Raw genomic sequence first — 23,705 nt, 5'->3', positions numbered from 1 at the left:
TCTCAGAAACCACTGGACTAAATAAGACAAAATAATATTGTAGAATATCGTTTCATTATTGGTTTTATTAACAATCGAGTTATGCTTCCAAGTGGAGCACACTCGCGGCAACCAAAAAATCCAGAGTTCTCGTATTTCGTCCCCAATTTTTTAACATAACACTGTGGAACATTTTTGAGTTCATTTGGTAAATGTTGTATTCGCTATTTTTGAAGTACAAATGGAGACTAAAATCTAAACTCTCCTGAAGATTATTTACAATCTCATCAAAAAGTTACTTTTTGTTTGCTACTTTGGCATTTTTACACAAAAAACTGAACATTTCTGATGTTTCGAAAAAACATTTTTTTTTAATATGGCTCATAGATCGCAACCCCTACGGAATATTTCAACAATTTCTTCAACGAAGTTTAAAGGTGAGAATAAGAACTAATATCACCATTAAAATGTTGAATAAACTTTAAAAAAAACTACATCCTGGGTCTTAAAAATACAAAACAGCTTAAAAACTTATATGTTTCTGGTAATTTATTAGACATTGAAGAATTAATGAATGAATAAATGAATTTCTTATGGCCTACACAATATTATTCTATTTTGAAAATATCTAGAAAAGGCTATCTTTTAGGTCATTTTATAATATTAAAAACTTTGCTTTAAATTTTTCTGGATCCGTTTGATAGTTGTTCCCTAATCTTATCTGCATCTTATTCGAAAAAAGTATGACAATATAATAAACTATTCACATTTTTTTAAATTAAATTCATGATTTAAATTTTTTTCTTTTCCAAATTTATTCTCATCCGGTGGTTTGTGAGTTGTTTTAAATAATATTTTAGTATCTAATTCTGTATGTAAATGTTTCGGTTGTTCTACTTATTGTTTATACTTTTGAAAGTCCTGCTGATCATTTTGAACACAATTCTACAAATAAACGAATAATATTTTTAAAAAAGTTTCAAATATCTAATAAAGAAATAGTTGAATTAACAGAATTACTTTGAAAAAAAAGGATAATTTCGACAGTTGCTTGGTTTGAGTCAGTTCGTGAAATAATTTGTATCTGTTTGTTCAATCATTGTTTTACTTCTGCTTTCGTTTACAAATTTGTAAAGATTAACATAATAAAAATCCTACCGGCTATCAAACGTTAAATGTATAGAGTATGAAAATAATTTTGTTGTTCCAAAATTTAAATAAAATTCCTACATTTAAATTATTACAAAAAATCGGCTATTAACAGTAATTCTGTATCATTTTATTTATCTGTTTTCAAATTCACAAATTAGATCAAAAAACGAACATTTGAACATTACAGAAATATTTTTATTGTTGAGAGCTTATAGAAAAAATGTCGTTTCTTCATATTTCAACTATTAGATGAACTAGGTTCTTGTCACCTTGTTCAAGAATTTTTTGAAAAAAAAAATTTAGTTAAGTTCATATTCATAAAACATTGAAAATTTTTGTATTCATGTCTTCAACAAACTTGTGGAACTAAACAAAATACACATATTTTTTAACAAACAAAGCCATATGAACTTAATTTGGATCAAACTTTCTTAAATGTCAAAGAAAATACCGAAAACTTGTAAATTTTTGAGCATTTTATGATTTTGAAACTTTTTCAGTAAATTTAATCTACTTTTAAGTAATGATTATTTTTATCTTCAATTTTGCTAAAAAAAACTGTAGAAAAATTCCAAAAAGTTTGCAATTTATTTTCAGATTTTAACGTAGAAGAAGCAAAAAGTAACTTTTTGGTAAGATTGGAAAAAAGGCTCTATAGGCTTCTATAGAAGGTTTAATAATTTTCGAATTTACTTTAAAAACTAGCGATGAGTGAGATTGTTTCCAATTTAAGTGTTGCACTGTGTAATGAAACAAACTCTGTTATTTTTCAACATTCAAATATAAGATCTGTTTTTAAAATTCCTAACTCGAAACACGAATTTTATATTGTGAGGAAAACAACATTTTTAAAATTTAATCCATTGCTTTAAATCTACATAAACAAACCCTTATTATTCCTATAGCTATTTTAAGTAAGTTTTCACTCGAAATTTTTAATTTTTCTTCAAATTTTTGCCACAAATCAAATTAGGAACTCATAAGTTCTATCGTAATTTTCTAAATTTTCGTAAATTTTTGAAGAAATCGTAACAAACTCAAGCTTTGAGAATTGCAATTCGGAATTTTCGGTAAAAATAAAGACCACCAATTTGAACAACAAAAAAAAGTGAATTTCGGAAGCTGAGCTTTAAAAAAATAGTTCCAGACCCTCTGATGAATCTTTTTCACAAACAGTTCGTTTGATGACAGAAAGTTAAATATTTGTCTTTTTGAAGCTACAAAAAGACACAGTTCCGTACGTAAAGATGATTTTTGGATTTTTTTAAATTGTTTCATTGTAAATTTAACTCTTGAATTAAACATTGGAAATTATAAAAAAAGGCCTCTTTTGAACTGTTTGCAACTATAGTATAGCTTTGATTTAGTTGTTTTCCTCTAATGTTTTCCTATAAATTTCCGCTTTCTTCTCAATTTCCCTGTTCTGAGGCCACTCTGTCAACTGAACTTGATTAAATTTCGCTCAAATTTCGATTTTTTAACCCTCAACAATCACCAAAGGGGAGACGAAAGGAAATCGGAAAAATCTAAATTTTAATTTCGCTGCCAAATGACTTAAAAACGCATAGAATGTTGAAATCTGGTGTTATCTCGAACAAATTGTTTTGGTCTCAAACCGACTGGGATATCGGGAAAATCGAAATTTTAATTTTGATGCCAAAATGACATCAACCAAAAAAATTAAAATTCATGCAACGTCGAGATCTGGTGTAGTTTGAATTTTTTTTCCAAAAATCGAGTTTCTGGGCCAAGATTTTGAAGAAAAAAACAGACCAAATCCCAGAAAATAATTTCTTTTTAATTCAAAAAAAAATTATTTTTTAGAGATATTAGAATAAGAATTAGGATTCAGAATTAGAAATTTGGAGATCAAATTGAAGCATAAATCTAAATAAGAATAATTGACTCTGCCTTTTTCAATTCTTTGCTAGTAAGAATTTTTTTGAAAAAAGTGTCGATATCAGAACTTTAAACCTGAGATAAATTTTCGAGGTTTTCGTGCCAAATTTGGACCCTCGAAACACCTTTAGGTACACCCATAGAAGAGGTTGCAAAAATCCAATGCCTATTTAGCCCATCTCTGTGCCGATAATGCGCTGAAATGTGCAAGGTGCCGAAGATGATATGTTTGAAAAACCGTAACTGGCATAAGGACTTGGCTCCCAACTAAAATGCTGCATTACCACTACATTCAAGCCAAACAAGAAAAACATTTTATGGGATTTCGTTCCTATTAGATAATTCATCCCAGAAACAATAAAATAAAAATATAACCACAGCGCCCGTAGGGAGAATCGAACTCAAATCACTAACTAATTGGTCTTGCCAGACCGACATCTTAACCAGTGTACTATTTGGGCTTCATGCAGGAAGAGGGATATTTGTCATAGGCATTCTGCCACAGATCAATCACAAAAGAAACGCACGACAGTGGCTTCCCGGCGTTTGGCCGCCTTTCAAGGTATTCATTTGTCTTGCGATGGAAACGGGAAAGGGAACGGGAGTGAAGGAACGGGAAACCCATTGAATGAGAACTGTGCTTCGCTTACTGCCTGCTATTACATACACACGCTACATATACACAGCTGCTAAAGCCGGGCAGCTTGGCCGGTGCTTGTTTGCCGGTGAATAGAATTGAAGGAATGTTTTTTTTTGTTGTTGCTTTTACTGCATACACACGCACAGCTCGGCCGTGGTTGTTTGCTGGTGGATTGAAGGGATTGAATTAGAAGGATGTTTTTGTTGTTGCTTTTGCTACATTCACACGCACAGTGCTCGGTTCGCTGGCTGCCTGTTGTTGGCCGGTATTTATTTCCATCCTTCTTCGTCTTGTGATGCGATAGGGAGGGACGTGAAATCGTTTTTATTTTGTTTCTTTCAGACATACGCAATTCGGTTAACTTGGGAGATTAATGCCGGTGGGAGCAAATCGAATCAGCACCGATCGCGTTATCTTCTTGTACCAATGATGCTATGTAATTGACTACACGCCATTGGCACAGAGGCTGAATTTTGGGTGTATTCAACACCTAAAAGCCCCACGTCTTTTTTACTTTTTTAATAGTTCAAGCTCTGTTTTAAAACAAAACATAGGTGCTAGAAATGAAAGGAGTGCCTTTTATTTGAATGTTTTTTGAGAACATGGATCGAAAAAATTGAAGCGTTGCAACATTATTAGTTAAAATTTTGTTTTCTCTTTTGGATTGATTGATATTTAGATTCTTGTTTGGAAACAACCAACTTGTTTTTACAAATGTTTAAATAAATAAAAAAAATAATTCATAAACAGCTTTGAATGGACAATGAATCTACGGAACATATTGTAAGCATTCATGAAATTTGCTTACTTTAGGTATAAGTGAATTGTTTTCAACGGTTTTTCTATTCCTTCGAATTTTATAAAATTCTTGTAATCAGAACTTCTTTCAGGAAAATCTTGTTTAGTCTTCATCTGAAAGGATATATTCAATAACAATGTTCAACATACACCATAAATATTTATCACAGAAAATGGCACAACCATATCATAATTTATAACTTTCCAAAATTCTCATCCCGAATTCCTGTAATAAAGACGTCATCTGGCTAAGGAAAAGCAACATCAAAGTTTATGATACCTACACTACAGAGCTGTGCAGGCAGACTTATGATTTCCCAATCGAATGGAAGAAACGAAAAAAAAGGTTTCCCATTTCCGGATCCGGATCCGTTCGGATTCACTGATGTGAGCTGAGAAGCTGGAAGGAAGAAAAAAATCTCGAAACAGAGCCTCAACAAAACAAAACGAAGGCTCCAAAATCCCGGAAAATGGCGACACAAAAAAGCCGTTTGATTGATTTAGGGCGCCAATCGTCATTTACTGCCGTTGTATTTCGTTTATTGGATTATGTCTCGTGGCGACGAAGGATGACTTCCGTCCCTGACTTTAGGGGGAGTTGGTTTGTTTAAGATTGTCAGGATTTTTTTTTCTTCTTTCACTCCATTGATGAGGATGATTGAAACGGACATTTTTAGCACTTTTATTCGAGCCTCGAGTCAAGTGGTTTTGATCTCTGTTAAATTGATTATTGGAATTTTAAGATTTGGATTTTTTTTTCAAACTGGATTCTAATTGTTGGGAAGCTTCAAGAATTAAAACGCCTGATTCCTAGAATCAGTTAAACTGTCTCTTAATAGTCCAAATTAAGGGGACCACGTGCAAGATTTCCCCCCGGAAACGGACCGATAACCGTTATCATTTCCGGAGCAAAACCAATTCAATGGCTTCCGCTTCGTGTTTTCCCTCCTGCTTCAAAGAACCCCTCTTGGAAAAATCCGCGCAAAGCACTAATTGATTGTTCCGTTCGGGGCCAAAAAAAGATATTTCAACCCTTAACATAATTACGTAATGTCGAGAGTAATAACAATAAACTACACGAGCATCCCCATTTGTCGGCACCAAATTATGCTATCATCGTTTTTGTGTTCAGTTTTCCTATTTCGGTGGGAAGAAAGTGGCAAGAGTAAGGGGAGCTTGGTTAAGAATTTTGAGGATCAAAACACATTTCGAACCATGTTTCCGGAAATTCTTCAACATGGCGCGGCTGCCTCTGAGGAAAACAGCCGTCGAAACGTTCAACCTCAGAATGAATGCTCTGAAGATTTTCCACTTCCACTTCTTTCTTTAGCGCCATGAAAGCTGATTAAGGGAAAGATTTTCGCGCCGTTACATAGCATACCGTATCCTTACTATACCATTATTATTGCTGCCAGCTGACGGTGCTGTTTGAATTTTCGCTATCCCTGGCTATGATAGTCCCATTATTAGACACGAGATATCCGGTTTCCCTTTCTCCCTTTCATTCGAATCGTGTAAATTTCTTAAGATCCAAGAAGTACGATGGGTTTTTAAAATTTAATAATAGATATTCAAGTTTAAAGCTGTGATCGTTTTTCTCAGTTTCTAACTACTCATCGATTAAAATTTAAAGAATAAGCTTTCGGAGAAATTACACAAAAACTATTGCAAATCTATAAAATCTTTACTTAGAAAGTTCATCAGTTTCTCAGTTCAAAATAAATACAAATAAATTTACTCGCATAAACGCACACAAAACTCGTTAACTCTCAAATCAAATTATGCCTCCGTTGGCAAACTGCTCAGCTCCAGATCCTTTAGCGAAATCCCAAACTTGGCCAGTTTGGCTTCGACCAGCGAGAGCAGGTCGTCATACATTTTGCTCACCCGAGCCAGTTCGTACCGAAGGTCCTGTATTTTGTCATTTTTCTGAACCAACAGCTTCTCAATCCGGACGCTCAGCGATTGGGGTTCGATTCCAGCCAAAGAAAGTACCTCTCCCAAAATGGCTTCCCTCTGTTCGGTTTGCTTCTCGATGTACTCCAGTTTCCGTTCCAAAAGAGAATTTTTCAGTCCAGATTTCTGCTGCAGTTCTAGAATAGATTTCTCGAACATGCTCTTCAGCTGGTCTCGTTCTTCGACAAGCTTTTCGCAGCGCATCTGAAGCACATCGGATTCCAACTTGAGACTGCTCAATTGTTTCTGGGTTGAGCTAAGACGAGTTTTCACTCGATTAAGGGTGGCCTTATCGCGATCGTAGTACTGTAGCTTTTTGCGAAGCTCTATCAACTCAGTCTGCGCCTGCCTCAGTGGTTCCACCAAACGCCTATTTTCGGCCATAACTTCCGAATGGTTCTTCAGATCTTTATCTGACTGGATGCGAAGTTCTTCCATCTGTTCCTTCATACTGTTGATCAGAGCCAAGTTGTTCAACGTAATGTCGTTGTAGTATCCCTTCATCTCCTTGTAGGCGTTTTCGTGCGTTTGAATCAGTTCAGCAATTTGGGCATTCTTTCTTTCTTCCACCTCCGATAGCTCCATCTCATGGCGTACTTCCGATTCTTCCTTATAGCTTTGCAGCTTCTGCTCAAACAACTTGGTCATCGAATCGATCTCCTCTTTAAACTTCGCCCTCTCTTCGCTCAACAGCTCGCTGTGTTTCAACTTCAACTGTTGAACCTGTAGCTCCAAGTTTTCCTCTTTCTCTCGAAGCTGCCGCTTCAAATCTCGTTTATCGTTCAGCAACTCCCTCTCCTGCAGCGAATGATCTTCCTGAGCCATCTTCAACTGCGTCATCATTTCGGCCTTCAGCTCGGCCACATGTGATTGATGTTCGTACTGCAGGTGTTTCATTTCCTGCATCACATTTTTGGTGTCCTGATCGGCCAGCTCCTGGGCCACTTCCACCTCACGTTCCTTGTTGCGGATGACCGCCTTCGCCTCCTCCAGCTGCTTCCGGGTGATCTCCCAGTAGGTGCGCAGCTTGTCCCGTTCCAGCTGGAAGAAGTTCCGTTCCTCCCGTTCCCGTTCCATTTCGTTGCGCAGCTGGATTGCGAACTTCTCCAGCTGCTCCCGGGACATGCTCGAAGTGTCGACGCCATCGATGATGGCTGTTGGGAAAAGGGATGAGATTAAATAAATTTAAACTAATAAATATACTAGGTATAAACTTCATTATACTTACTCGCTCCTTTAGCCTTTTTCGGACCCTGAAATTGAGATAAAATGTTAGTTTTGAGCGCTTTTCAAATTTTATTAGGAATCAGGAGTTTATAGGATCTCGATTCTCTCAAATAAGTCGTTTCAATGAAGTCAAGAATAAAAAGGTCAGTGTCCTTTACTTGGACAATCAAAAGTGTGTATAGGCCGGATTATCAATATTCTACGCTTGATCAGCGTCTTTGCACGATGAAAAACACAACGGAGAGATAATTTCGAAAATGTTTTTGGAGAATTTGATACATAGTTAATGTTGAGTTTTTATTCGCATCTAATCAAAGTCATGCCACCCATTTTTTTATTCAAAGCACCCAGGGAAGTGCCAAAAGTAATCAAGGCTTATAAGCCTATAGGTACTGATGCTCATCTACCTTTCTCGCCCATTTTTATTGCTTCTGTACTCTTCATGTGGCACCAGTAATATGGATACTTGAATGTGATTGTTTATCTGATGGGAAAAAAACGCAATTGCAGAATCAAGGCCAATTTAACATTTTTTAAGCTTGCCAGTTTTCTCAGATTTGCCCGGATATTGTTTAAAAAAGTCCGTATTTATTCACTTTATTGCAAAATAAGACAAAAACTCAAATTAAAAAAGATAATCGGGATTGGTTTCTGGAAGCTTAAAATACGATATTTTAAAATCAAATGCCCGGATATTATCAGGATTTTGATAAACTAACCCGGATTTTCCCGGCTCGGATAAGTTTTACGGTTATATTAGAGAATGTCATAATAATCAAGGAAAATATGATTCAACGATATGGTAATACACGAGAACATCTTATTTGTACCTTATTATAAGGCAACCTTAATTCGAAAAGATTTTTAATGAAATGTCTAGAATGTATTCAATTAGTTTGAGAATAAAATGGTGTCAACTTTGTGATTCCATGAAAATGTCATCATTGAAGAGAAACCATTGGAAAATTGGGAAACGTTAGAAAAACTCCTTTTCTTCCTTTCATGCTTAGAGATGCTCAAAAACTAAACGGAATTAGTAGAACCCAATATCATAATTTGATCCAAAACTCAGAATATCAAACGTTAAAAAAAGGTTTTGATTCAATAACATCTTCGAACAGAAGAAGCTTGGAAAAAAATTCTCAAGAATAATATTCACTATGATCCAAAAAAAAGAAAGTATAAAACCAAATATCAGATCTAAAAAAGATAATAACACAAACTTTAGAAAACCTCTTCTACTAGATAAACATTGGTTTTCACTCAATTGTTACAAATCGTGAAAAATGATTTGCGAAGAAAACTTTTGAGTTTCATTTGTAATTTTTCTTCAACATGACAATGAAAATCCAATTATTGAATCAAAAGTTAAATTACATATTTCTGAAGCCAGATTTTGAACATTGATGAAAAAAGTAACAAAGTTCAGAGTAAAATTTTACAATTTTAAGCTAAACTTCTTGTTTTTGTTCTAATCATCAAACCAGGATTTTAAATCATTAATGATTGCGATTCGTTTTACTTTAGGAATTCAAAAGTTAAGAGAGAAAATTATTAAAAAAAATCAAGAAGAAATCTAAGTTTCCTCATTTATTTTCCGACACTGAAAACGCTTGTTTCAATTTTAAAAAGTGATTTGATAGAAGAAATAAAATATGCTATAATGCTCTACGTATGTTGAAAATTTTCAAAACCTTTTTGTGAAAAATAGGTTTTATAACCCTATGATTTTGCTGTGAATCAGAATTCGATGGATTTTAATTAACCTTTTTTTCCTACCCTAAGCATTTACATTTTGACAAATATTATGAAATGAAAATTGAAAAGATGATTGAATAATTCTGAGTAGATAATTCATTGCATTTCAGGTAACAGATAACGGGAAATAGAATGTAATTTGGAAATTTGCACAAAAAATTTAAAAAAAATCTATTTGAAGCATAAAAACTCGTACAATAAAAATTGTTGTTTGAAAACACTACAATACGTTATACAATATTATCTGCAAAATTGGTATATTATGAAGAATACAATTTATAAAATAAGGTTGCCAGATTTTTTTTCACACGTATGTATATGGGCCGGAAAAATCCGGGCAATTTAATTTAAAAACCTGGCAAAATTCGGGAATTTGAATTCAAAATTTACGACCTATAATCCGAGCAATATCCAGGCAAATTTAGTCAAAATCCAGAAGTTACTCAACAAAAATCAAGTAAAAAAAATTTCATCAAAACTCATCGACAGATTTTATAGCTTATTTGAGGCTTCCAAAAAAACCTTCCATGATTATTTTCATATAAATTACTTAAAAAATTTCGCATAAATAAAAAGTTTTACAACACAGTATGTTTCTATTGTCAGATTTCCCAAATAAAGAGAATAAATCCAGGCAAAATCCGGCCTTTTTCCAATGAGATCCGGGCAACCGGACCGGACCGGACTGTTCTCAAATTTTCTATTAATTATCCTGGAAAACCCGGATAAAACCGGGCAATCTTTTCAAATGATTTTAGAGAAAAATGAGAAAGGCAATTGATTAAAACTGGATAAAATGGCAACACATTTCAGCAAATATTCTTTGGCGCATTTTTCTGGGGGTTAATCGAAAATAGACAAAATAGTGTCTAGGATTCTTTGTAAACAAAATAATAATATTCAACGAAGAAAAATATTCAAAGGCTCAACAAAGTCAGTTTTGGGATATTCATAAACCTAACTTTTCGAGAAAAAAACAAAGAATTCGTTACTGCAAAGCGTGTTTTACCGAAAAAAAAACTTTAAAAACCTTAAATTTTAAATCGAACGGCAACACTCTTGCCTTTCTTTATTTATAAGGCCATGAATGTTTGCATTTGAAAAAAAAAACCTCCAGGGCTTCGAATTAAGTTGAAGAATGAAAATTCTATAAACAAAAATACGAATGTTTACTTCTTGTAATCATAACTCAAATTATCGAAGATCATTTTCGTTACAAAGTCTTTCAACGAAATTATCAATTTATAATCTTTGTATGATGGTTGAAAAACGAAATTCTAAAGTCAAGTTCAAACTGTTCGCAATATCCAAAATGAACTTTGATTTTAAATTTTTGTTTATTTATTTTATCAATATTTTATGCTAGATTTACATATAATTTGAAATTCGTTTTTTTTTACAATCTGAGCTTTCAATTAAGAATAAAATATGAAATATAAATTGAGAGACAACAGTTCAAACTTTGAATTTTGACCTTATTTTCTTACAACTTCAATCAGCGAATCATGTTTTTCAATTTAATTATCACTTTTTAATAATTCACCAATTCCAGGTTTCAATTCTAATGATAATTTAATGAAATTATTAAATGATAATATTTATGAAATTCTAATTTAAATAACTAATATTGTAATCAAATTGGGACCTTTCAATCCAAACCATGAGTTGGATTTTGCTTGTATTTTTTATTTCTAGTTCTGAAATAAAATTTTTGCATCTAATTCTCAAGTTTCCATATAAAATTTTTCATATTATTCCATAAAGTTCTGACAACTCATTGACATTCAGAGTTCTTAATTTTGTGTTTAATATTCAATTTGAATTTTGATCTGTTTCTGATATCGGATCTGAGCATTTTTATGCTCTGCATTTTTTTGTTTCTAAAGGAGTAAGACGTATAAAACTGGAAAATGAACCCCGAGAAGTGAGACGTGACACGTGAGACATGATACGAGAGACGTGAAACATAAGAAAAAAGATTTGAAACTTGAGAAGTATGAAGTTAGAAGTGAGAAGTCGTGAGAAGATAGGAGTGAGAAGAGAAACGTGAGAAGAATGTAAGGCGTGAAAGTGAGAAGTAAAAAGTGAGATTGCAATGAAGGACATAGGAATTTCGACTACAACTGACGTGACAGTACGACGTGATCAGACAAATATTAAATTGGGTTATTTCACAGTAGATCAAATAAATTAGTCGCAGTGGATTTGCTCATACAGAAAAAAAGGACATAAGAACATTTTCTCTAAGATACAGTGTTAAAAAAGCCGTGATAAAAAAAAAATCAATGTGTATTTCGCTCTTGGAATTGCTTGTCTATGCATGTTTGAATTTAGACCTCGAAGGCCCTTTTTTTCTTTGAACGCCGAAAAATCAGTTTTTTTATTTGAAGTTCCGTATAAGATCATTACATTATTAGATGTTGAGCAAGTTTGTCAAGATCATAGAAAAAAGTGTAATTTCACATATTTTTAGGCAAACTTCGTCAAAGTTATACAGTTCACATTCTTGATTCTATAAAATTTTTGCAGGTTTCATGGATTTTTTAATTTAATTTAGATACCACCGGGATATGCTTTCTAATGCTGATTTATGAAAATCTAATAACTTTGATTATGTGGATTGCTGATTATAAAGTAAAATCGTCAAATTTATCGATGTTTGGCATGATTTTAAAATGAAATTTCTTAAAATAATTCCTAAGACAACCATCACAAACTTTTTGGATCGAATCACAGAACCACAGATATTTTTTTGGTCGAGAATTCATATTTTTGTCTGAAACTTTGATGCTATTTCGATAAGAAATCCAAAATCCCCAGTCTTTGTTATTTCTGTTTCCTCATTTCCGCCAATATTCTAGAACAAAAATATTTCATCTATGTATGCCCATGTTTTTGTTTTTCCAGTATTTGAGTCCTGAAAAAACTAGCTTTTTTTTAATTTGATAAAATAATCAAACTTTAAAAAAATTAAATGCTCTGAACATTTATCATCATCTGCAACCTACTGATATTTTGTATGCTCTCTTGATCAGACTTTATGGATTTGAATTTCAAAGTGGTAGTTAGAGAATAAGGAAAAAATATAATCTGAACATAAAATTCCAATATTGCGTTTTGGCTATAAATAATATTGCATTTTTGTTTTAACAGTGTTTTACAATGCTTGAAATTCTAGAAAAATTCAACAATCTGCATGATTGTGGGGCAAACGCAACTGCAAACAAGTGAAGTTGATTGTTTACTGACATATCATTTTTTAGTTGATATGAACCAGTGTTTTATGAAGATTACTAATATATCCAAGGCCAGATTAAGGAGGGGGGGGGGGGCAAAAGGGGCAATTGCCCCGGGCCCCCCGGCTCAGGGGGCCCCCCGAGGGAGATTTTTTTAAACTTTACTTTAATCATACTACTTCATTTTCTACAAATCTAGGTATGAAAATAAATCAAAACTAGAAAATCGAAATGAAAACTTGAAATTTATCAACTAAAGAGGACCCCGTGAAATAATATCTAGAAAAGTTTTTCTCTTGCATAAGTTAAGGGCCCCCCTAGAGTAACCAGTGAAGAAGTTCTCCCGCATTTTGCGGGCTAAGAATATCAAAACCTTGGTATTTAATTTCAAAATTTTCACCTCAACATCTGGACAAAAATAATGTGAACCGAATTCGAAACAAAAATTAAGAAGAATATGAGGCAAAACACCTAAAATTTTTTTTTTTATCGATACAAATTAGTCACGATGTACTGTACAGAACAGGAAAAATAAAGAAAAACATCTCTTCATTTTCATTACATAGGGGAAAGTCAGGTAAGACGGACACAGTGGGTAAAATGGACACTTTCAATATTTAAAAAATGAGAATGTTTAGCACAAATCTAATGATGGGAATATGTTTGCCTATGTGTATCAATACTTTCGAGATCCTTTATTGATTAACTGAATGCAAGGTCTAATGATAATAAACAAAACAAACAAAAACTTTGAGGAAGCACAATCTGATGTGATTTTTTCTACTCAGAAAACAGTCCATAACTCGTAACATTTTCGGAAATTTCAAGCTTTTTCAACGTTAGAATGTTGATTAGGCTTCTTATTGACAACCTGGAGAAAAATCAGCAAATTTTGGTCGACGGGCTAAATCAACAAAGGTTTTGAAATAAAGTTGCTAGGACTGGTAAGACGGACACTTCAAAGTCGAGTAGTACGGATACATCAGTTTCTCCAGATGTTTCAAATTTTTCATCGGTTAGATCCTCCACATACATTCAAAAAACCTTGCAAAAACCTTGCAGTAACCAGGATAATACCAGGTATTATTATAACTTTTCACTTTTCGATCATTATTATTGAAATTTCCGTTGGTTTATAAATTCTTTACCTTTCCAATTTAAGCGACGACCTTAGCAGGCGGACAAACAGCTTTCTTTTTTTGAAGATGGTTGAAATAAACAGTAAACCGAAACGTTAAAAATTAAGCAAATCTTTTCTAAACATCTCCGAACAACATCAACAAGAAACCCCAGAAGAAAAAAAAAATCTTAACCCTTTTCCCTCTCTTTTTTTGGAAATAACATCTTTAAAAAAACTGTAGTTACCTTAATTTGACCAATAAACAATACAGAGTTTCTTTATTAAATTTCCATCCCGATTTATGTCTTAGACTTGAATTTCGTATGGAAACATTTGAACCAGATTTATTCAAAATTTTATCATATACTGAAGTTAATATCCTGAAGTCAGCATATTTTTTTTCCAACTGATCATTCTCAAATTATCGTAAAAACGATCTCATGGTTAATTTGTAAATATTTCTTCAGTTACTGAAATTTAGTTACATGATTTTTCTGAATCTTGAGAACTCAGAATCTTTGTTTAAAGTACTAAACTCATTTGGATTTCTTATCTGACTTTTTCCAATGATAACCGATTCTATGTTTTAAACATTTAATCTCATTTTTTAACTTTTACCCCTTTGGCTTTGAGGACATCGAATGAAAATTTGTCACATTTAGAATAACAATTTGGTAATTTTTTTTCTAAATGATGAGAATCATATTCATAAACATTTCATGAAAACGTTTTTTGTGTTTCAAAGATATAAAATTGAAATTCACATTTTGTGCAATTTCTGTTTTTGGCTCTGATTGTAACTTTGAATCTCTTTTTTTAATTTAATTCATATTTCGTTCATCAAAACTTGATTGAAAGTGATGATTAAGATTTGAGACACTGAATTGTGGTTCTGAATATAACCTGATTCTTAGTCTTGAATTCTTAAACTCCTATATCTGTATCTCTATGGAATTTGAATTCAATTATTTTGTTTATTTTTTTTTAAATTTTGTATCCAATGTTCCAAATCTTCATGATATTTCCCAATTGTCACTAGATAAATATTTCTCGATGAAGCACAAACCAGACGATAAATGATGAAACGAAAATCATTTAAAATATTTATCCGGGAATTTTTCTAAATCAGAGATTTTTAGTCGGTTGTAAGGGTGTTAATAAAAATGAGAATTAAATTTTGCATTTTGCAGCTCAAATCAGAGCTTTCATTTAAAAAAAAATCTAAACTCTTCCGCAATGTTTGCACGTTAATAATTAACACATTTTATTTGAATGGACCAAAACTATCTTTTACGCAGACAACATGGCTGTTTAAAGACAGTAAACTGAGCTCATATCCAGTTCTCATACACGTTTAAATGTGTTGTGTTCTCTGAGATAGCATTTAAAAAAAGCGAATCATAGGGGCCCCCCGAGAAAAATTGCCCCGGGCCTCCCGATGGCTTAATCCGGCCCTGAATATATCCCAAAAAAATCGCGAAAAAAAACTTTTTTAGAACAGTTTCGCGGGCCGCACAGACATGTCTCAAGGGCCACATGAGACCCGCGAGCCACGAATTGCTCATCCTTGGTTTGTTTCGAGAATCCTAGAGGATCTAACAGTGAGCTGAAATGTAAATAAAAATGAAGATGATTGATTTCATAAAGTTAAGTTATGTGAGAGGTTTTATCAAACACAATTCGACAATTTCAATAAAGGAAATGATAAAAAGTTGATGTTTTCTGAATAATTTGTCTAGCTGACTAATAAACAGGGTTTACGTCATTTCTGCAAGGTAAAATAACCACCAGTAAAATAAACAAAATACGGTGGTCAAATCGTGCGCAAAATATTTGGATCACTAATGGGAAGATATTTGTTAACAATAAGAGAACAATTTAAAAAAATTATATCTTTAGTACTTGAGGAAACTGACGATCTGTGGAAGCTGACAGTCAGTGTTCCATAACGATTGACACGCCTTCTAATGCGACCGTTTTTCCTACATAGCACTTCAATAGGTTCCCCAAATTTTATACTGATTTGGTTGGATCTGAAATCGTACCATAATGTGAAAACTGTGGTGGAGTAATAAAAAGTTGAAAATTTTATTTTTCGAAGAAGCCTAAATTTGTCATAACTTCGACCAAATTAAAAATTTTGAGTTATTTTTAAGACCAAGTATCAGGAAACAGAAAACGTAATCAAAAATAGCCTTGATTTATAAAAAGGTGGTTCATAGTTTACATTATAGATGGCGCATGGGGTGCCCAAGTTTTAAAGTCGAAAAACTTCTTCATTGGACGCTATCTCAAATACCACTTGACCATAGGTCGGCAACCTGCGGCTCTTTAGATATAAAGCTGCGGCTCTCAAGCCCATTGCGCAATTATTATAAATATTTTAGAAAAAAAATATTTATAAAATCAAGTTAAACCGATAATTTTCATACATCTAGATTTTTTTTTTAATTGCATCCGCTGGAGGAACAAGCGGAAAATATCAAATACATAGCAAAATATCGGTTCTTGAAGCCTAATTTTATAAATTTTGGCTTACTCTGTTTTTGAAGCATCAGCATACGCAGATCACGATATAATTTATCATTAAACGTAAATGCAAATAATAACCTAAAACAATAAAATCTTAAATCAAATTTCTGAAACATGTGTATATTTTTGAATCAATCGAACACTAAAGTTGAGCTGTAGCCTAAGGAAAGTTAAAGTTTATTATTAACGAAAAATAGTTCTTAGATTGCCTTTGTTTTGTTGTCAAACAATCAAATTTTATATTTTAAGCACTCGCAATCACTTTTTTGCCCTCTATTATTATTGATCACTTGAAATTTCCAAAATCGTATTAGAATTAATCAACCATTTCGAAAAATATTTACAACTTTGACACGTAGCAACATAAAAATATAGTTAAAACCAACTCAATCCTATCCTATTTATTTGAATATTTATATGAATTGAAAACGATAATTTTCATGTTTCTGAATATATGTTTGGTTTTAAAAAGGCAAGCCCGGATTAAAAAAAAAATCACAAAATGCCCGGTCCTGTTCGGTTTTCCGGATATTGAGGAAAAATGCCTAGTTTTTCCCTGATTTCGAACTTGTTTTAGCGAAATAAATTCGCATGCATTTTTTGGAATTGTATGACGTTTTTTCATTAAAAATTTTATAAAATTTTTATTTAAAAAAACTAAACTTTTGAGTCTTTGAACAGACTAAAAATTTCAAGCGTGATACCTGAAGCCAGTATTTTCCAAAATCACACAAATTTTGAACGAAGTTTCAGTAACGGAATTTTTTATTCATTTTTTATTTCGAAACTTTAGGAATAATCTTTAACTGATTTAGCCAAATAAAATGCACTGTTTCTTTATAGTTCGTCACGAATTATCAATGAAGGCTACAAAATCACATTATTACAGATTTATATTGGTCAAACCACAAATATTTTTTCCAGTAACCTAAGCTTCAGCATGCATTAATGAATAATCTACAATGTATTGAGTTTCATTCTTCATTCAATTGGACGCACAATACTGAAGAATCACATGTGACATAGAATGAGATTTTTTAGTTTTCCAAATGCATAAAATACTGAAGACACGTTCGCTTGATGTCATGAATTTTGAAAATTCTTCAAATGTCAGCAGCATAATTTTTGAAGATTAAAATTTTCGGCTACATAAATTTCAGTTGAATTTAACCTCATGACCTGGATTTTGGAAAGGATTAGCTAAATCTGGGGAATGTCAAAAAAGCTTGATAATTTAGGGATAATTTATTTCCTTTTATTTTGCTATTTTATGAGCTCTTGTTTTTCGAAGAAAAACTTGTGATAATAAGTTCAAATCTTTTACTTCAACATCATGCAAAGTATTCATTTATTCTTGATAAAGATTTAAAATTTTCTTGACTCGATATTTGTCAACGCATTAAAATTGATTCAAAATTAAATCATGTGAGAGCAGTTGACAGAATCCATGCACTTAATAGTAATCGAAACAGATTTAAAACAAATTTCCAAGAGTAAGAAAAAACTCTAATGGTTTCAAAGTTATTTATTTTCGGAAAACTGATGTTCATTGATAGTTCATTTTTTTATTGAAAAAATAAATTTACTGTGACTCTTTCAAACTTTGAATTTGCGAAAATTGGAAGATTTTGACTCCTCCGACTCAAAAAGTTGCCGACCACTGCACTTGACAGAACTCCACAAGAATTTTCACACGTAAACATTACATTACAAGGCAGCTTTGCTTAAAATTTCATCAATTTCTATTCATATACTAGCTGATCCCATACGAACTCCGTTTCGCATTCAACTTGGCACATGTCATGAACAGTTTGTATGAAAGTCAATTGCAAGCATTTTCCAGATGCGCTTCTGAAGTCATTATTAAGTAATAATTGCAAAAATATTGGACTATCACTTTGTCTGTCGTCGGCTACTAAATTTGAAATCAGGAATCAATTGACCGTGCCAAAAAAACCCGTGTATAAATTTCGACTCAATCGTTGCATAACAACGCAATTATTGCAAAAAGGCTAAACCCCTTTCGGTGGCCTCTTATACTATCTCTAATATCTGAAATAGATTGCCCTTCCCTCATAAATCCCGTATGCAAATTTTCAAAGTGATCCATTTATAATAACGTCAATATTGCTATATAAATTATTTTATATGAACGACCCCTTCCGTCGAACCCTGGCAAAACATTTGACATCTGAAATCGATTGCTCGTCCCTGAAAACTATCGAGTGCAAATTTCCATCCCAATCCGATGTTTAATAACGAAGATATTGCAAAAATATTGAAAGGTTAATATGGACGACCCCCTTTGCCGGCCCCTTACACTTAATTTAATACCTGGAATCCATTGCTCGTCTCTCAAAACTCTCTTGTACCAATTTTTGTCTGAATCCGATGTATAATAACGACAATATCGCATGAACAGTGAATAGTTAATATGGACGACCCCTTTCGTCGATCCCTGATTTTAGTTTGGATAAGTGAAATCAGTAGTTTGTCCCTAATAACTCCTATGTGCAAATTTTCATCCCAATCCGATGAATAAAAACGTCAATATCACTAAGTTACTGAAAATTTAATATGGACGACCCCTTTTGCCGGCCCCTTACAATGAATTTGATACCTCAAATCGATTGCACGTCACTCAAAACTATCGTGTACCAATTTTCATCTCAATACGATGTATAATAACGCCAATATCGCAAAAACAGTGAACAGTTTATATGGACGACCCCTTTGGCTGACCCCTTACACAAAATTTAACACCAGAAATCGATATCTTGTCATTCAAAACACTCTTGTGCAAATTTTCAACACGATCCGACGAAATGTAACGTCAATATCGCGAAAACAACATTTGTCTTCTATGGACGACCCCCTTCAGAAGGGGTCATCCGAAAATCTAAAAACATTTTTCATCCTTCCTGGTCCTAATGAGCATCCATGCCAAATTTCAGATCTCTAGCTCTTAAGACGGCTGAGTCTATAGAGGACAAACAAACAAACAAACAAACAAACAAACATACAGAAATTGCTTTTTATATATATAGATTCAAAAGTTATTCACAAAACAAACGTTTGCGTTTTTTTTTTCGAATACACTGCTTTATAATTTCCGCAAACCGTATAGCTATGCATTTTACAGTTTTTGCGTATTATTATAGATTGTATAACATAACTATTATTATCAGAAATTTATCGATTTTCAGTGCTTAAGATAAAAAAAAACAAATATTTTGAGATATGAACTTATTTCCGAATGTTGGAACAGTTGGAAAGTCACTTTTCTTGTAATTATTTTTCGATTTAGATCGAAATTTATCAATTGTCGAAAACTGACGCTGTAAATTCCCCTAAAAAGGATTCATAGTCTATGAATTTCAATAAAGATTCAACGTCCAACGCTGTGAAGACAGTGATTTCCTAAAAATATAATCAAATTGAAGTGATGAAGAATAGTACCATCAGTTCGAATAAAAAAAGGGTTTTCCTAGGAAACGGTTTAAAATCAAAAACATTAAATTATTCGAAAATGATTACGATTAAGTAATTCTAATTCGAATGGTTTTTATTTAGAAAAAAAATGGTGTTAAATTTCTGGTTTCTGCTATCTTTTTACAAATAATGCATTTAGTGCTGCCCGCCAAAAAGATTTCAAATTCAAATTGGTCCGTTGCTTCAAAAGGTTGCTCACCCTTGCCATTTTGGAGATGATTGGTTTTTGGGTAAATATCGAATCACCTGCCAAAGGTTTTGTTTTTAATTTACGAGACCAGAACATCACTTCGAGGAAAAAATCACTTAAATGTGTTATGTGATTGTTTAATGTACCATTTTTAAGTGTGTCCTTTTGTAATGTTCTAAGAAATTTGACACATACATATGTACCGTCAAACGGGGCATCATGCAACAGCGGGGTTAGTTGCAACATTTACATAACACTACACTGAATCAATTTTTAATTTAATGTATTGTAAAAAAGTTATCTTTTAATGGTTGCAAAATGATGATGACGTAATTTCACGCATCTTAAGCTAGTTTTTTGAAGTTTTTTATTTTTGTATAAAATTTGAAAAATCGAGCAATAAATGTACAAATTTTCACATTTTTTGAAGCCGAAAAAAACTTTATCCAGTATGACGGATTGGCTTGATAATATTACCTACAAACTTTTTACTGGTTTCCTAATGCTATACCAGCATTGTTGGTGTAAAATTTTTTTTCGAACAATCACCCAATTTTTTGAAAAAAATATTTCTATAATTCAGTTTGGTGTGTGGGGTAAAATGCAACAAAATGCAAATCAAAGAAACACCTTGTAAATCTCGTTTCTATGTGCTGGAATATGAATGTTTTGCATCACGCGTTTGTAAACATTGAAATTTCATTCATCCAAACATTTATTTTATGATTTCAGCTTTTAGAATTTTTCGTAGTATTACTTAACCTCTAAATGCATGCAGCATCCTTATTTTCAGAAAAAATGTGAAAATTTGTTTTTACAGACCAAAAAATTACTGCAATTGGTGTTTTCATGCGTAATGGTCTTTAAGGCATCGCAAATATATTAAAAACTTTAAATTTTTACACGTGTTCATGAGATTTTTCAATAAATTTAAAGTTTGTTGCAAGTTACCCCATTTTCTAAGGAGGGTGAAAATCATATGTTTTTAAAAAATTATAAATAAGTAAAGAAACCAATAATTTTTCTAACTACGCCAATTTGATGTCCTATCATTCTTAAAACTTTTGATGCATTAGGGGTAGGATTTATTATGAACATAAGTTTTTTAGAAGCCATTGAAGTTGAAAATTGTTGCATGTTGCCCCAGTTGACGGTACTTCACCAAATGGCGGAAACGTGTGACAAGTCACATAAAAGGCGCTTCAAAGTCTCCTTCCTATCTTTCGAGTTTGATATTGAATCAATTAAAAAGAACTCGAAAACATTTTCCTTTGGATTTCTTCGTTCAGGAAAAAGGACCCATAGAAGCACGCAAATCTCAGATGTCGACATTACCTACTTTGATTACTTCACGCGAAAGTGACGGTTTGGAAACTAAGTCCTTCCAATATTTCGATCAGCAGCTAAAAAACAACAACTACAAAACTGACGATTGAGAAAATGAAGTACAAGTCACAATCCGAGTCTGCGTTTTTTTTTTTTCGATTAAAAACGACCATTGGGACACTATTTATTGCCCAAAACTGGCAAATATGATTATCGCCAAAAGTGTTCGGGGGAAAAAAATCTACTCACCATTTTTATTGACTAGTCCGAGAGTACGCTTTGTCCGGCTAACTAATATTTGCACCCACCCGTGCCTTTAATCCTCTTTATTGCAGCGACTGATTCGGTCCGGTTGACCAGTTGGCCGTGCTCTTTGATTTTTGTTTTTCCACAGGGCTCGCCACTACGCCGAAATTGCTGCAATCCGTCTGAATGTCCCTTAGATACACAGAAGAAAGAAAAAAATGTCGTTTTTTCTCCGTAGATGCACCGATGGCCTGACAATGCCACGTTTTGCCCTCTGCAAAATCGGTATCACGATGTCCTGGATCCTTCAGAGTGGGTGGAGGATAGTCAAAAAAGACTGATTCACAAACTTAATTGGACAACGTTCGACTAGACTCAGGATTTTCGAGGGGTCACGAGGTTCAGGAAGTTTGGTTTCCAGAAGCTCCAGCTGGACTCTAAATTGATAAATCACACGTATAAATAAATAATCTCTGTTATAGTCCTCTGGTGGGGAGCTTTACCTGATTCCTGGCTGCTGGATGCAATTTCAACTGGATGGAACCTTTAGCCCGCAGCTAGGAGGACATTTCACGGACCAATTCACCTTGCCCAACTAGATTTTAATCCCACACTGGCCCAGGTACTCGAACAAATGATCCCTGGAACCCTGTTCCGGCGATGGCCGTTTGCGTCCGTTTTTTTTCCACGCGCTTCTGTGAGCAAATCCGTTTATTGATCTAACAAAACCGATTCCGATCGGAATCGCGGAAGGTTTTTTCCCCTAAAAAACTAACACCCTACGGCGCAACGACAAAAACAAAAAAACGGTTGTGAATGTTCTTCAGGGGGTTGTCATGACAAGAATCCTTGGACTACTTGTCGTGCGCTTGTATGTTTTGCCGGGCATGAATGTGTTTTTGACAAACTGCCTTGGAATCGACACATGGTGATGGACACCTCTAGATTCGAATGCTAACTTGTTGCATTTCCTTGAATTAGCTATCGCTTCCAGAGCACAGAACCTTGAGTTTGAGTTCAGCTGAGCTCAGATTCATAATGTAAGCGTTATTGATTTCAGTTCCAAATTCCAGACTCAACTTTGAAATCCAAAATTCAGATAGTTTAAGAACGCGAATTCAAAATTGAAGAACAAGATCTTTTGAAATATACAATTTGAAATATAATTCAAAATTCTTCAGATTCAGAATTCAGATTCAGAATTCAGATTCAAAATTCAGATTCAGAATTCAGATTCAGAATTCAGAATTCAGATTAAGAATTCAGAATTCAGATTCAGAATTCAGATTCAGAATTCAGATTCAGAATTCAGATTCAGAATTCAGATTCAGAATTCAGATTCAGAATTCAGATTCAGAATTCAGATTCAGAATTCAGATTCAGAATTCAGATTCAGAATTCAGATTCAGAATTCAGATTCATAATTCAGATTCAGAATTCAGATTCAGAATTCAGATTCAGAATTCAGATTCAGAATTCAGATTCAGAATTCAGATTCAGAATTCAGATTCAGAATTCAGATTCAGAATTCAGATTCAGAATTCAGATTCAGAATTCAGATTCAGAATTCAGATTCAGAATTCAGATTAAGAATTCAGATTCAGAATTCAGATTCAGAATTCAGATTCAGAATTCAGATCCCGAATTCCAATTCCGAATACAGATTCCGAATTCAGATTCCGAATTCAGATTCCGAATTCAGATTCCGAATTCAGATTCCGAATTCAGATTTCGAATTCAGATTCCGAATTCAGATTCCGAATTCAGATTCCGAATTCATATTCCGAATTCAGATTCCGAATTCAGATTCCGGATAAAGATTCCGAATTCAGATTCCGAATTCAGATTCAAAATTCAGATTCAGAATTCAGATTAAGAATTCAGAATTCAGATTAAGAATTCAGATTCAGAATTCAGATTCAGAATTCAGATTCAAAATCCAGATTCAGAATTCAGATTCAGAATTCAGATTCAGAATTCAGATTCAGAATTCAGATTCAGAATTCAGATTCAGAATTCAGATTCAGAATTCAGATTCAGAATTCAGATTCAGAATTCAGATTCAGAATTCAGATTCAGAATTCAGATTCAGAATTCAGATTCAGAATTCAGATTCAGAATTCAGATTCAAAATTCAGATTCAGAATTCAGATT

The 23,705-nt window shown here is 33.2% G+C and overlaps 1 protein-coding gene across 1 annotated transcript; it reads right to left on the bottom strand.

Annotated features, from left to right (window-relative positions):
• Positions 1 to 6,180: 6,180 nt before the first annotated feature.
• On the bottom strand, positions 6,181 to 22,382 carry LOC129738429 (dynein regulatory complex subunit 4). The gene is made up of 4 exons (XM_055729638.1): positions 22,055 to 22,382; positions 21,555 to 21,988; positions 7,653 to 7,677; positions 6,181 to 7,578 (listed from the first exon to the last, which is right to left on the bottom strand). Exons 2-4 carry the CDS (start codon positions 21,555 to 21,557, stop codon positions 6,248 to 6,250), a joined length of 1,359 nt encoding a protein of 452 aa, XP_055585613.1. The 5' UTR covers positions 21,558 to 21,988; positions 22,055 to 22,382; the 3' UTR covers positions 6,181 to 6,247.
• Between the last annotated feature and the right edge of the window lie 1,323 nt (positions 22,383 to 23,705).

Source organism: Uranotaenia lowii, chromosome 1, assembly GCF_029784155.1.
Source record: "Uranotaenia lowii strain MFRU-FL chromosome 1, ASM2978415v1, whole genome shotgun sequence".
In the NCBI taxonomy this organism is placed as follows: Eukaryota; Metazoa; Arthropoda; class Insecta; order Diptera; family Culicidae; genus Uranotaenia; species Uranotaenia lowii.
Note: the sequence above shows the minus strand (reverse complement) of the source record. Positions and strands in the feature narration are given on the sequence as shown.

Excerpts from the sequence above, each read along its gene's own strand:
- LOC129738429 (XM_055729638.1), bottom strand. Across the intron at positions 7,579-7,652 it reads GAAAAAGGCTAAAGGAGCGA|CCATCATCGATGGCGTCGAC; the intron begins GTAAGTATAATG and ends TTTTCCCAACAG.